The sequence below is a fragment of the Astatotilapia calliptera genome, chromosome 2 (assembly GCF_900246225.1).
Source record: "Astatotilapia calliptera chromosome 2, fAstCal1.2, whole genome shotgun sequence".
Taxonomy (NCBI): domain Eukaryota; kingdom Metazoa; phylum Chordata; class Actinopteri; order Cichliformes; family Cichlidae; genus Astatotilapia; species Astatotilapia calliptera.
The window spans coordinates 844251-860372 of record NC_039303.1 but is presented as its reverse complement, the minus strand read 5'-3'; the positions used below and the strand labels follow the sequence as shown (position 1 = coordinate 860372).

At 43.3% G+C, this 16122-nt stretch overlaps 1 protein-coding gene across 2 annotated transcripts in view; it reads left to right on the top strand.

Annotated features, from left to right (window-relative positions):
* Positions 1-16122, top strand: part of uvssa (UV-stimulated scaffold protein A) — a 37220-nt gene that overhangs the window by 6772 nt on the left and 14326 nt on the right. For both annotated transcript variants that reach the window (XM_026180928.1, XM_026180923.1), the window contains exons 8-9: positions 494-622; positions 14222-14333. In XM_026180928.1, the coding sequence (XP_026036713.1) occupies positions 494-622; positions 14222-14333 (241 nt within the window). The remainder of the gene's footprint in view (positions 1-493; positions 623-14221; positions 14334-16122) is intronic.

Here is a 16122-nt window from a genome sequence, read left to right as displayed (position 1 = left end):
ATGAAAATAAGCTTCTGAGCACTTGTTTCCATGTAAACAGAGGGTGAGATATTATTTTAGACATTTAGTACTTTGAGAACATTGCTTCTTTTGATGTGCGTATATTTGTATCTTCTGCGTGTATGTAAGAATATATAAGCAGCATATATAAGATTGCGGACAGAGAGAACGTAGTCAGCGTTCTGAGAGTTTGGAGACAGTCTGCCTCTGTCTCTGTGCGTTAACTGTGTTACTGTTTTAGAGAGAACAAATACTGGTGTAAATACCTGCAGTGGCTCTGCTATCATACATCAATGTTCCTACATCAATGCTTAACCATGGTTTTGGAATCCACGATTATTTAGATTATTTCAAACCCGCTCCTGCTGGCTCACAGCATGATTTCTATTGGTCACATTACTGAGGGCAGCCTGAGCAGCTGTCTGAGGATGGATGGATGAGTGGATGGATGGATGCCATCTTAGCTATACTTCTGGTTTCCCTGTGTGTGCAGGTGTTCACCAAATCAGGTGCTGAGGAGCAGCTGTTGAGACGAGCACTTGACCTGAAGAGGTCTTTGGAAGCCACGCTGCAGAAACACAAAGAGCTTCACATCGACTACAAGGCCAGGGTCCGCAAAGTGGTGAGTTATAGCTAACGATACAGCTCGTAGTTAAGATTAGGCACGGGGCTCTCTTATTGTTAAATAATAAAAAAAGTTGTTTGCTTACATTTAACATGTGTGAGCAGATTTATTTGGTGTTCGTATAGAAGATAACCAGTAGATGGCAGCATTCTATTGTAAATCAAATAGGGGAGCCTTCCATTACATAGGTGACAGTACAGGAGTGAGGACTCTGATAGAGCAGCTGATACCTGGCTGCCTCTCTGCAGTGACCGACGGAGAAAAGCTTCATGTTTCTCTAAATTCTGTTGCGTTCTCCTGCGGCAGCAACCTGAGTGTGTTTATAGAGGGACACTGATTCCTCAACCAGAACTCCCATTAAAATAAATTGCTTTTTAAAGGTTCTTTGTATTTGGAGAGAGAAGTTTAATGGAGTCCATAGAAGAATTTTCTGGAGTCAGCGCTGTCATCTCTGCTTCTCCGAGGACACTCAATATGTCATCAACTCCCTTTTAAAAAGTTTCCCTTTTACATCCAGGAAGGTGCATTTGGACTAAATTGGGTCCTTGTGTTTGTTTGGTTTTGCTACAGCTGGCTGAAGCCTCACTCTGTGCTATGTCAGCAGTACGTGACAGAGAAATATGTTGTACGTAAAGGCTTTGAAGGTGATGTTTACTTTAGCCACTTCTTTGTTGTCTTGGCAATATGTTCTGGGTCATCCATCTATCACAGTTCTGACTGAGGGGAGGAGGTTCTCATCCATCATCATAATTTGTTTCTTTAGTTGAATCTATGAAGATGACACATTTCGATAGACACACAGCAGTGTTTCTTTACTTTAAAGAGGCTTTAACAAGGTAATCCCTGAAGTGCTATTGGTAGAAAACTTGGAGTTCTTGTCGTAGTCTGCAGAGTGTCCTGACTGTGGCAACCTGAAAACAGTATGTGAAAGGCATGTTTTAACAGAAACGTTCATCAAAGATCTGACCTGGGAGAGCCAGTAGCAACAGGCTTATGGAGCGATGAATCCAGACTCAAAATAAGGAGAAAGGTAGAAGACTGAGTGTCTGAAGTCATCTGTAAAACATGCTGGAGGCTCTGTCATGGTTTCTGTCTGCATTTCTTTCAGTGGTGCTGCAGAATTTCCTTCGGGATTAATAAAGTATTCTGATTCTGATGTTGTCAAAACTATTTAAAGTACAACATACTGTCAGATTTGGATCCACCATGCAACGCCATCTGGGAAGCGTTTGCGTTGGCTTCATGATCCCAAACACACTGCCGGTGCAGTAGAAGCATACTGGGATGGAAAAGCTCACTATCAGTCATGGATTGGCCTCCCCACAGCCTGGATCGCGTGGGATCCATCTTCATAGACAGCAGATCAAAAGTTGGCCAACGTCGGAAGAAGATCTGTGCTGGGTGCAAATCCACCATCTGATCGGAGTTTGTTCTTCTCGTGTCTTAATAATAATAGATTGCATTTGTATAGCGCTTTTTGAGACCCTCAAAGCGCTTTACGATTCATTCACTCTCACACACTGGTGGAGGCAGCTACAGTTGTAGCCACAGCTGCCCTGGGGCGCACTGACAGAAGCAAGGCTGCCATATTGCGCCACCGGCCCCTCTGGCCATCACCAGTAGGCAGTAGGTGAAGTGTCTTGCCCAAGGACACAACGACCGAGACTGTCCGAGCCGGGGCTCGAACCGGCAACCTTCCGATCACAGGACGAACTGCCAACTCTTGAGCCACGGTCGCCCACATCTTCATGTGTTCCTTCTGGGTACTCTGGCTTCCTCCCATAATCCAGAGACATGCAGTTAGTAAGGTTAGATTAAATAGTGATTGTAAACTGTGCGACCTGTGCAGGGTCTCCCTGCCCTTCCCCGTTCCTATGACAGACTCTAGCTCCATTATGACCCTGGATTGGAGAAGAAAACGGATCTAGCCCAGACTCGGTTCACTTCCTTTCCCTCAGACATTTTTATTGAATTTTATGCATCAATTTTACAAAAGACAAATTGAACAACATGCTGTTTTCTTTTTGTAGAACGTACAACAACATGAGACATACATTCCTGACTCTGTTCACTTTTAACAGCTGATGGCTGATATCAATGAAAGCTGTGCATTAGTCCCAGAAGGGCTCTAGCTTCCATCAACACAGCTTCACATGCTTCACCACGAGCCGTGATACTCTCTGACTCAGTCAGTCAGGACTATTTTGGGAAATGTTAGTAAGTGGTGTCTTACGTAGTCTAGTCTAGTCTCACATTGTACCTCCAGGGCTTGTAGCTAACGTGCAACTATCTCTAAAAGGTTAGCTAGTGACAGAGCAGGTAAGAGTGAAAACGTGCGCGCACACATTGTGTGAAAGTGTGACTTTAATCGTGTACGTGTGGAGTTTATATGCGCAGTTAACCACAGATTAGTGCGCACACTTTGAACGAGACCCATCGCTGCCCTTCTGTCATGTAGATGCTCTTCAGGGATTTATTGTAATCTTTTTGCACTGTGCAAGGGTCCCTTTGGGTCCAATCATATAAATGTGGTCAGTGCAGAGTGCTGATGCTGTGGGGCTGCCACTAACTTCTCGCAGCTGCACATCTGCAACATTGCTAGCACGCAGCGTACTATGATGACAAGCCTTGTTGTGTCTGCGTCCGTGTCACCAAGCGAGCGCATCATCATTGTTTTTTGTTTTGATGTGCAAGGCTATAAAATATCCTCCTCCTTTTTCTTCTTTGAACGTCTTTTCCTGCGTGGGCTTCCAAGTCTCATGAGAGATCGAGATAGCAAGGATGGAAATATTAATAGTAGAGACATTTGGGAGAGGTGAGATAGTAGTGAGGTACAGCCATAATGCATAATGCATTAGAGGAGAGAGGAGAAATTGGGGAGCAAGGGGGAGGATGTACCCATTCATTCACTTCACCACCGCTAATGTGCCCCGTGGCTTGATAGCTGATAGGTCTATCTCGCTGCCTCTGTATCTGACTTGGGATCGCCACTCTGCTGCTGTTTGAGCAGGAGGGGCAGGAGAAGCGGCCCCTCCGACCAGCGGAAATGTCATTTCACGAGAGCTCTGCTTCATATTATTTGAAGCGGTTTAATGATGAACAGTTGCTGTTTTAGAGATGCTTACAACATGCTTGAAGTGCAGATAATTTCTAAAAGGGGAAAAAGAGGCAAATCCTAGAGAATCATTATCAAAGGACCGACAAATGCAAAGTACATTACATGTTTGGGGAAAAAAGGCATAAAATTTGTAGAGTCTGAATCCATCTTTAGCTGAACAGAGTGGCACAGTGACAGTGACAGAGCGCCGGGCGTCTTACTCTGCCTGGTTATCACTGTCAGGGACCAGTCTGCTGCACCAGCAGGCCCAGCACTGTGATAACCACACAACTTACAGCCCCTTTATCATAATTAGCTTTTCCTTTTTAACCTTAAAAGGCCTTCCATTACTGGGTCCTTCTCTGTCGGGTGGCTGACACACCACGCGATTGGTTTCTCTCACAGCGGGCCTCTCAATATAGTCTCCCATAACGGGTGAACTGCAGAGAAGGAAGAGCAGCTTTATGGAGGCAGATAGAGCTGCTGGTTTAAATAATGAGAAAAGAGAATCTAGGAGGGTGGAGTCAATTCAAATTCAAATTTTATTTGTCACATGCACAGTCATACACGGTACGATATGCTTAGACAACTGCTCGTGACCTAAAGAGAAAAAGACTATGAATAAGATGTAGGGCTGAACGATTATGGAAAATAATCTAATTGCGATTTTTTGCCCCAATATTGCGATTGCGATATGCGATTATTTTTTAAGGTCTTTGTCTTCTGTATTATTAAACAAAGACAAGCAATACATCATATAGTATGGCCAATACTATATTACATTAATTTTAAACTGTTCTTTCCTGGAAGACAGACCTCTGTTATGATGACATGAGGTGATGCATGAATTGATGACTGACATTTTTATTTAACTTCTTCAATCACAACAGTATATTTGAACATACACAATAGTTTATTTTTAGCTTACAAACATCTGAGCATAAAGTGCTGACAAGGAACCCTGGTGTAAACATTAAAATGAAAGTCAGTACAATGTGCAGATTGCAGAAATATACATAAACAAAATCAGTGGCTTTACCACACTCAGTTTTTCGACATCTGTGAACTACTAGACAGTCATTCAATTAAAAAATAATATTAAATAAATCAAACTAATAAATAAAAAATACACACATCTTACTGATCTCTGCAGTCAGTAACATTACACATAAAGTGCAAACATAATAGCAATTGTATAAACACACACACAAACACGCCTTTAAAGTTTAAAGGCGTGAAATTGGACGGTCTAGTTCTGATTAGCGTCACCGCTGTCTCGGTGGAGTTTAACAAACTCGGCCGTCTGCTTCTTGCTATCTAAAATATAACCAGACACTGGTGTAAATTCTCGACTGTCTCATACTTCTGTTTAATAAGTTTTCTGTTTGACGTTTAGTCAGCTGTGTGAAAACCAAGGAGGAACCCACCCGGGGGATTAATAAAGTTTTATTTTATCTAATCTAATAACTTTAATCTCAGCCAAACCGATTTACTCACGAACAAACAAAACACTGAAAAAAGCCCAACAATAATATTTTTAGGTTGTCTAAGTGACTTATATATTACGTTTAACCCGAGCAGCGAAACTCCGCGGTGATCTGAAAATGATGTGCCGGGAGTTGTGCCGTTCTCGGCCGCATCAGTAACCCTCGAGCTCCCGGCTAGCTGTCGAGCTGGTGGGTAGCAGACGCCTCTGAAAACGTCGAAGCACTTTTGCAAATATGGGATATCTTGATAAACCGAGCAGATATTTGATGTTTACACAGCTACTTTCTCACCTGAAAATATGTTAAAAGTTTATTTTGTGACCCTGAAAGATTAGTATGAGTAATTTTAAAACTTAGTAGCGGCCGCCATTGTTGGAAACTGGAGTTTGGCTGGGCCGCGCTATGAATTCTGGGATATGGTAGTAATTTGGACAGCCTACAAATGCGGCCTCAGGAGGATGCAGCCCATGAATTTGGACATGTCCAGAGTATAATCGCAGCCTTTGCGGTTAGAAAATTGCACTTGATCATGTCGCGATATTATCGCAAATGCGATATATCGTTCAGCCCTAATAAGATGTATGAAGAAATATAAATATATATATATATATATATATATACACAATAACAGCAGCTGTACAAGTATTAAATGGAAATGAAGAAATATAATGTCCAGTGTTGTGCAATCCACATGTGTAAGTGTCTTGTGCAGTGCAAATATGCTTAAAATGATTTAAGTGATGACCACGCATCCAATCGAATTAGTGTAAACAGTGTCGAGTGGATGGGAAGTAAAAGTAAAGGGTGTGGGGGGAAACGGCCCTGTGAAGCTGTAGGCTTTCATGCCAATAATCCCACAGATGCAGTTGGGCGCACTCACGTTGCACCACGTTGCTCTGCTGTTGCACCTTACACCGAGACTCCTGCTATTACTTAATTCGTTTGTAGCATCCAAGAGCTTCCTGTTAGCTTTGTTCAGAATGCTGCTACCTCTGCGAGCAATGTTATCACAATAGATTTGTGCGTCCAGACAATCTGAACCTTTTTCTATAGATTTCCACGGTGACGGCGGACTCTGTAACTATTATATAATATAATGTAACTACGTTGGTGATGCAGCGCTGCAGGATTTGTTGGTGTCTGGGGCTGAACAATGAAAACTGCAGTTCCTTGAATGGCCACTTTAGGCTGAATAAATAACATCAGGATAGTGAGTCAAATGGAAACGCGTGCATCTCTAAATATATGCTATATTCTTTCTTTTTGAATGATCATTTCGACCTTTTTTAAATTTGTCCTTTATCCATTGATGGAATTTTTCTTTGTTGTGTCAGTTGCACGTGCTTCCTGTCTGCTGATGAAGGCTGTGACATGAAAAAGACAAAGAAAATCCCATTTATTTGATGCTGTGATCAACAGCAGACGACACTCTTTGGTTTAATATTGTTACATTGCAGGTATGAGGCTGGTGCTGTTCAGCTAGTAAAAGCTTTTTTGTGTTTCGTGTGGAGGGACTTTAAGCATTTTAGCGCTGTCTCCTGCAGCGTCTTCTACAGGACCCTGCATACTTTTTAGAACAGCGGCTGCTTGAAATGCATTTTCAGTAAGAGCTATGAGATGTGAATCCTATATGCATCTGTCGAACCCCGCAAACTGAAAACGTGGGCTAATGTTTAGGAAAGGATAAGACACGCGGACTTATTTAAACATATCTGTTTTTAAGACTATATTCAGTCATTCTGGGCTCCATTCATACAGGCCAGGGCCTTGTTTACTGCTGATAACCCATCTTATCACAGCACAATGGATATGGCCGCCTGTTTCTCACTGGAGATAAACAAAGAAAGACTATCTCTCTATTTCTCTTCCAGCCCTCCCTCTTTCTCATGCGTACATCCATTCTCTGAATGGACCGGCTTCTCTCAGTTCTATACATAACATAGACACCAAATATACTTGTCTCAGTACCTTTGGGAATTTGCCTGCTCGATTTGGCCAAAAAGGTTTCATATAAATCCTTAGAACTTCGCATCCAGCCTTCATTGTTGTTCATTCATTTGTGGCCAGTCAGAAAACTGTCGGCTCGGTTGATTGGATCATCTTGTGCACATAACATGCATTTAAAAAATGGACGTAGCAAGTTTGCGAAGTCTCGTTCTTTTACGTGGAGCCAAACGGACAAAGGGGTGAAGTACGCGGTACTTCAGTGCTTATTAGAATCATTTAATGCAAAATGACTGCAGTTGCAGGTGTATAGGGTACATTGCACAAACTCCTAAGAAGCCCACTGAAAGTTGGTATACCAGCTCAAAGCGAACAATTCTCTAAATATGAGTGGATGGAAATGGATGGTTCTGCTACTGGAGTATAATGCAGTGAATCAGATTGGGCACAGTCTGGTTTCATCAAGGATCTCTGATAGTATGAAAGAGGAAGGGTTTCCAAATTGGAAATGATGGATGCACTGGGATAGTCACGGTCCACCACTGACCAAAGGACCAAACCAGGCTCCGTAGCCCGGTCCTTCTTTGAAAGGTTTTTCTGGACATTTTAATTGTCTCGCCAAAGCTTTCAGTAGTTTTACTAGTAAAATAGAATAGCAGGGTAATTTCACTATGGTAGTAGGTGACAGTGGATAATAATGACTGTTTTGATCACAGATTGAGACGGGCTGGGAGGGGGAAATGAACTAGACAGCTGAAAATAAGCTCGCTGACAGGGGAAGGTTTGAGAAGCTCCAGGCTGGCTAATAGACCTGCCAGGCTAGGTTAGTGAAATAAAGATGTCACCTTATACATCATATAAGCTGACTGCTCTCCAGAGACAAAGGCTGCGTGTGTGTGTGTGTGTGTGTGTGTGTGTGTGTGTGTGTGTGTGTGTGTGTGTGTGTGTGTGTGTGTGTGTGTGTGTGTGTGTGTGTGTGTGTGTGTGTGTGTGTGAGAGAGAGAGGGTAATGGGGGTAAAGCAGCAGAGAAGAGACTACAGAGAGAGGGGAGTGCAAAGCTTTTTGTCATTAGAGTGGATCCCATGGGATCCTTCTAGGTAGTAATGAATAGAAGTGCAAGATGGTAATAGAGATGTGGGATGTTGTGGCAAATCAAGCCCTGAATAGGTCAGGCTCCACTGCGAGCTTTAGGCCTAATTAGTTTGTAAATATGTTGAAATCAATCAGAGGCAGCAGACCTTGGGTCTCCTCAACAAAGCAAAGATGGAAAAAGGAATGTCTTGTAACAGTGGTAATAATTGAAGCAGGGTCTCACAGATGGGTTACTTACAGGTTTATAAGTAAACGTAATCGATGATTAAAATAGCAAAGATGGCGGCTGACCCACCCCTGCCTCCAGGCCAGGTGGGAAACGTATGATGTAGTCCACAAACTCCAGAAGGCAAAGGTGATAAAATGGCTCTGTGTCAGTTTTGGGCTGAAAAGTAGAAGCGCCGAGTTACAGAGCAGCAGCCGTCCCCACGCGCACGCCTCAGCTTCTAATATCTGCACAGATGTGCGCACGTAATTTATGCGTGATATTGCGAAGAAGATGACTGTATGTTTAGAAAAGCATTTGTGTATGATGTGTTCATTAAGCTAACTGTTTCTCGCTTGCCCTCTCTTAAAGCAAATGCCTTGTGATAATGGCGGCATTAGAGCCAGTCGGTATTCCCGACAGACATTTTCCATTTCGGCCTCAAATGTACAATGAAATTATCTCGTCAGCGAGTGTGTGCATAGCCTGCCGGAGAGCTATATATAACGTGTCTGCACGGGCAGCGTTTTAGGGCTTTCTCGCCTCCTCGTTTCTCGTCTCCTCTCCTCCTTCCTTCTCCCCTTCGCTTCCTCCTGCTCACTCTTGTTCTCGCCCTCCATGTGTGTCTGTGTGCTGGTTAACCTGCCCCTCCCCTCTCTGCCATACACCTGACTTATGGCTGTGCAGTAATAATTTGCCAGGCCTTGGCAGGCTGAGTGTACATTAGCATATAAATAGCAGATGCACTGAGTGCCCATCACACTCGACTACATTTAATTTTTGGTTTATAAGATTGAATGGGTTTTTAAACGCAGCGCCATCAAACTTGCCAAGAGACAAATGAAGTCAGGGGAGCAGTTGTCCGAGGCGGCGCCCTCACATCATTTTTATAAAGGATAAGAGTCTTACTTAAGAGAGAGGAGGGGGAGGGCAGAGGGTGAGACGGCGTAGAAGCTGAATAAGCAGCACACCTGTGGATGCAGGGACATACTTTAGTTTCTAGTTGCACCTTTCCCCCCACAGCTGTGGGTCTGAGGCAGGTACTGTGTGCACATCTTAACATCAAAATGCATTTGCTGTAACAAGCTTCACTCTAAAGTGTGTCGGGATTTCCTGCCAGACATGAGAGAGCTGATGTTAGGTGACCTGACTCACAGTCACTGTCCAGTTATCGGTTACTTGAACCCCGGATGGAGTTTAGCTCAGGACTTTGTCTCCATCTCTGTGTTTGCACTGGTTTGCAGTTCAAATTACTTGTTGTTTATTTTATACAGCGTCTTGGTGCAGCCCCTCCCAGCTAGAAGTGCCCGTGTCAGGGGTGTCCCTTATGACATTGCATAGATCCAATAGTAGAAAACTTCATAGAGCTCCATACGCTGACCTCATTGGTCAGTTTGACTTTTAACTGGAGGTGCTGATGGTGTCGTATCAGCTGTGATGCCAGTGACACCACACGTCCTCCTCATCCTGGTGTCAGAGTAGTGTCCAGTGCTGCCTCGCAGCATTGCATCTGTCTCTGCTGTTACTCGAATACGTTAGAGAGAAAATCCTAAATTCTCTTACTTTGACGTGCTATTATTTTGTGGCGTTTTGATAGATTGTGTTATAGATTTTATTTTTTTTAGGAAAAAAATGACAGTTTGGTAGAAAGAACAGAGTTTTTGGGGATGAGTTCAGTAGGTAGTCGCCATTGCAAACCCACAGTTGTTTTATTGCCCAAATAATGTATGGTCTCAACTTTAGCAGCCAATTTCAACAGATCTCTTTTTATTTGCTTGTTAAAGGAATGCTTATTTTTCATCCTCGCCCATTTCTCTGCTTTATTTTATTTGCCAGTAAACATTGCCATTACAGTAACACATAGCCCTGCTTTACTTAAACAACTTTTTATTTATTCTGCTCTGTTCCGGAGCTATTTTTATTTCTATCTGGGCCTGTTTTTAATGTGAAAGTTACCAATATTTGTTTTGTCCTTTTCCTATTACAGTGACGCATGGCTCCGCTTTACTTAAACTATCACTTCTAATTTGTCTGCTAGATCTAGAGTTTCAGTTAAAGAAGCAGTTTTTATCTCCCGTGGGGAACTCAGTGTTACCGTGTGGTTTTCTCCCTCTGTGTGTGTGTGTGTGTGTGTGTGTGTGTGTGTGTGTGTGTGTGTGTGTGTGTGTGTGTGTGTGTGTGTGTGTGTGTGTGTGTGTGTGTGTGTGTGTGTCCGTCCCAGGGAATAAACCAAAGCTCTGTTAAAATGCAAAGCAGCCCCCCGTGCAGCCATGTGGGGGAATAGAAGCCATATTTTAAGTGCTCTGCCCGTCAGCAAAATGTTTCTAGGGGAAAGCTAATTCTACTGTGAGACTTACAGCTCTGCCAGGCCGGCCGACAGGACTCGATGCTATCAGGATTAAATTAAGGTGAATTAGAGACAAAGAGGCAGAAAGAGGGGGAAAAAGGATGATGTTAGGGCAGGATTTTCGTCCAGCTGGGTGATCACTTCTTAGTCTTAGGTCATTGATCAGAACAGAATAAACCAGCCGGGATTAAAGTAGACAAGCAAAAAACCTATAGAGACTATATCTGTGTGTATATGTGTGTGTGCATTTGCTGTGTGCGGAGCCGTCGTCCTCTGAGGATGAATAAGGATAGCAGCAGAGTGGATAACACAGAAAGTTTGGGGTTTGTACTCTTGTGTTTAGCAGTATTCTTTCAGCTTTTTCAAATAATAAAAACTTCAGTCAAGTATCAGGATCTCAGACTTTATGTTCACTCTGTGCAAAATCTTTCCTTTGAAGAAACGAATATTTGTATTAATAACACCTAAGCTGGGAAATGTACATGAACTGCAGCGTCTGCGGGGTTTGGGCCTGGGTTTGCTTCTTCCTCGTTTCCTGTCCAGAAAAGGCTCGTATTATTGTCTTTATCTTACAATATAAGGCACTTTGTTGTTGTGATTTGGTGATATATAAATAAAAATGAAGTGAAAATTGACTAAAGGAAAAAAACCCCACAAAAAACCCAAAACCCTGCAGTTCCTCTAATCAGCTGGCTCCAAGAGTGAGTTGGTTCCCACAGACTCCCATCTTATCATGGCTGGTTTTATCTGAAAATGTTTAGAGCCTGCTGCAATTGGATTTATGACATGATAAATAACAAAAGGTGAGTGAATGAATTATTTTACAACGAGCCTGTCAATCAGAGCATGATGCTTTGATCGACAGGTACGCTGACACACACACGGTGTGCGGACCTCACTTTGGCAACTTAAATGACTGAACTGTAGTTTGTATTTATATGTTAATTAGCACTTATTAGCAGGTATCTGTGTGATCCACCAATAACACATACTGATGCAGCACGGCGTGGTTAAAACGCCAGCAGTAAGGGTTGCTGTCACAGTGCCTCAGGATCCTGTAAATATCAGTAACAGTCAGTAAACAAAGAAAATACAATGAATGAATCGACGGTTTGCACTGTGGCTACAATAAACACAGCAGCTAGTTATTTTGGTTCAAGGTTAGCGAGTTAGTCATTTCACTCAGATGACTTCATGTCAGTGTTTCTAATTTTAAAAGTATTTAACTGCTGCAAAACTCGAGCCTTTCTCTATTAAGTCTTATTGAAATGCACCCAACTGTATGTCTGTGAAGGTTCTCAGTCATCCAGGTCATCGTAGTCGAAGGAGCTTGCAAAGAAAAGCGTCTGGACTTCTTTAAGTTGCTTGAAGACGTTTCACCTCTCATCCGAGAAGCTTCTTCAGTTCTAAGGTCAAATGGTGGAGAGTCCCAGATATAAACCTAGTGGGAGTTTCCCCCCACAGAGGGACAAAAGGACCCCTGATGATCCTCTAATCACCTGAGCCAAGGTGTGGAATTGGGTGTGGGCCCCAATCAGCCAGAGTTTCGGGTGAGCTCATTGTGAAACCTGGCCCCACCTTATCATGCGAATTCCTGAGGTCAGAAGGCCCAGGATGTGAGTGGGCGTTAAGGCGCCTGGGGAGGATCTCAAAACTGGATTATAGATGGCAGAGAGTTGGTGTCGTAAACCCCGCCTCTGTTCAAAGATGGTCGCTCACAGAGGACATAGATGCTTCTTTCACTCCTCTTTCAAACCATCTGTCCTCTCTGTCCAAAATGTGAACATTGGCATCCTCGAAAGAGTGACCTTAAAGAGTGTCTTTAAAGAGTGACCTTAAAGAGTGTCTTTAAAGAGTGACCTTAAAGAGTGACCTTAAAGAGTGTCCTGAAGAAGCTTCTCGGGTGAGAGGTGAAACGTCTTCAAGCAACTTAAAAAAGTCCAGACGCTTTTCTTTGCAAGCTCCTTTGAGTACCCAATTGTAGAGTCTACCTTACAATATAAAGCGCCTCGAGGTGACTGTATGAATAAAATTGAATTGAAATTGAAGTAATTTAATGCATATTTATTCTAGAGGTTTTAATCCACTTGTACCGTATTTGTTCACATGTCATAAACGAGGTCTAATTTCTCTCTGATTCAAACCTTCTTCCACAATACGTCAGCCTTTGTAGCTGCATTAATGAGAGGTAATTAGGCTTTAATTGTTTAGTTGCTTGTTAACTGAATGTTGAGTATTGTAATATGAAGTGTTTTAATTGGTCTCTGCGTAGTGGATCAGAGGTGTGTATCCAGCTTTGTGACACGGTTAACTGAGTCTGTCCTGTGGTTGAGCTGTAAATGTGTGCGTGTATATATGTTGGGGGGAGGGACATGTGGGTAATTATTCAGGGACTCATTATTGGTAAACCAATTCTAACATTTTAATGGGCTTTATCAGCAGTAACACAGCAGCCTTCTATCGCTCTCACACACACAATCGGGTATTACACTCTAATGAAAAAGAGGCGTTTGGGAATTAGAGGTTAGTTTAACGTTAGCTTTTACTGCTCCTCATAACACTAATCATTGTGATTATTATACTGCCAGACGTGCGACTCTGTGTGTGTGGCTCCTCAGCTGTTAAAAGCATAGGGCCACCGCACACAAATGCATGCACGCACATGGATTTGTGTTATGGAAATGAGCCTGTGTGTGTGTTGTGTTCTGCATTGTAGCCCAGCCAATGGCTAACAAGCTCACCAGGAAATTAAAAACCATAAATTTTGCTTACTACTGATAGAAGCTCATCACAGACACACACACATTGCCATCCCTCTCCCCTTAGCTAATAAGAAAACCAGAGTGATCCGCAGGAGAGTCGCACGAATTGTATATGCTGCCATCTAGTGGTGCAGCCATTACAGCGGTATTCGGGTGCAGCGACAGAGTAGTGTGCGCTGTTAGATTGATTGTGGTTATGCAGTATGTGAAAAAATTCATGGCCCATTTTTGTCATTAAACAATTAAAATAAAGATTCAAGTTAAGGCTGATAGAAGGCAGCTTGCACCCCATGGTTCAATAGTTCATCAAACCACCTTAAGTAACTTGAAATGATTAATTTCTGCATGACATTTAGTCTTTCCCAGGACAATGTTAGCTCAATCTTCTTTACAGCGCTGTTTCTGTTTGTTGAGGTTTGCGTGCATTTGTTGTTGTGGATTAGCAGCGTCTGGCTTCTACTTGCCTTCTTGATTCATGTTTTTCCACAGGACATCTTCTTTTACATGACTGCATCTACAACATTAGATTAGATGTGTGGAGTTTCCTGCAGCTGCTTTAACTGGATGCTTAAACATAAAAGGACATACTTTTAATGAAATGAAGCAGCTGTTATTTCACACTCAAAACTATGAAAAAGCTAACGATTCTCCCCTTCCTCAGATGAAGGTCTCTTCAGACGGAGAGGAGGATGACGACGATGATGATTTTGATGAAGTTCCAGAGAAAGAAGGTTATGAGCCACACATTCCAGAGCATCTGCGAGCCGAGTACGGTGAGTTTATGTACACAAACACACATGCATGTGCACTTCAAATCTACAGACACGTGCACAAACAGTGAGGTTAAGCTACAAAGCTGCTGTCCTGATCTCCTGAGATCCACACACGTACTCTACAAATAAACGATCGCACTTTAAAGTACTGGCCTTCAGCAGCTGGTAAAACGCAGGTAATGTGCTTCTTAAGTGGATTTATGTGCGTGTGCCCACAAACGTTTCTGCACAATACAAAGGAAAAGCAGCCAACATGATGAAGTATTTCGATATCATTAGTCCAGATTGTATCTTTAATGAGGAAACATTCATGATAGTTTGTCCATAACAAGCCCTTATTCTGAAATTTAATTCATCATTAATATTGTCCCAAAACTGGTCGTTTTGTTTTTACTTTGTTTGACTTCCTTTAAAAAAAATATTCAAAAGCTTCAGAGGACGTCTGCTTTCAGTTTTCATTTAAGTGTGTTTAATAAAACTTTTGCCTTGACTATTTTCTACTGATTCTCAGACAGTAGGCTGTCTCCTGGACAGTAATGTCTCCTGGACAGTAATGTCTCATGGACAGTAGGCTGTCTCTTGGACAGTAGGCTGTCTCCTGGACAGTAATGTCTCCTGGACAGTAATGTCTCCTGGACAGTAGGCTGTCTCCTGGACAGTAGGCTGTCTCCTGGACAGTAATGTCTCCTGGACAGTAGGCTGTCTCCTGGACAGTAGGCTGTCTCTTGGACAGTAGGCTGTCTCTTGGACAGTAGGCTGTCTCCTGGACAGTAATGTCTCCTGGACAGTAGGCTGTCTCCTGGACAGTAATGTCTCCTGGACAGTAGGCTGTCTCCTGGACAGTAGGCTGTCTCCTGGACAGTAATGTCTCCTGGACAGTAATGTCTCCTGGACAGTAGGCTGTCTCCTGGACAGTAGGCTGTCTCCTGGACAGTAATGTCTCCTGGACAGTAGGCTGTCTCCTGGACAGTAATGTCTCCTGGACAGTAATGTCTCTTGGACAGTAGGCTGTCTCTTGGACAGTAGGCTGTCTCTTGGACGGTAGGCTGTCTCCTGGACGGTAGGCTGTCTCCTGGACAGTAATGTCTCCTGGACAGTAATGTCTCCTGGACAGTAATGTCTCCTGGACAGTAGGCTGTCTCTTGGACGGTAGGCTGTCTCTTGGACGGTAGGCTGTCTCCTGGACGGTAGGCTGTCTCCTGGACAGTAATGTCTCCTGGACAGTAATGTCTCCTGGACAGTAATGTCTCCTGGACAGTAGGCTGTCTCCTGGACAGTAATGTCTCCTGGACAGTAATGTCTCCTGGACAGTAATGTCTCCTGGACAGTAGGCTGTCTCTTGGACAGTAGGCTGTCTCTTGGACGGTAGGCTGTCTCCTGGACGGTAGGCTGTCTCCTGGACAGTAATGTCTCCTGGACAGTAATGTCTCCTGGACAGTAGGCTGTCTCCTGGACAGTAGGCTGTCTCTTGGACAGTAGGCTGTCTCCTGGACAGTAATGTCTCCTGGACAGTAATGTCTCTTGGACAGTAATGTCTCTTGGACAGTAGGCTGTCTCTTGGACAGTAGGCTGTCTCCTGGACAGTAATGTCTCCTGGACAGTAATGTCTCCTGGACAGTAATGTCTCTTGGACAGTAGGCTGTCTCCTGGACAGTAGGCTGTCTCCTGGACAGTAATGTCTCTTGGACAGTAGGCTGTCTCCTGGACAGTAGGCTGTCTCCTGGACAGTAATGTCTCTTGGACAGTAATGTCTCCTGGACAGTAATGTCTCTTGGACGGTAGACTGTCT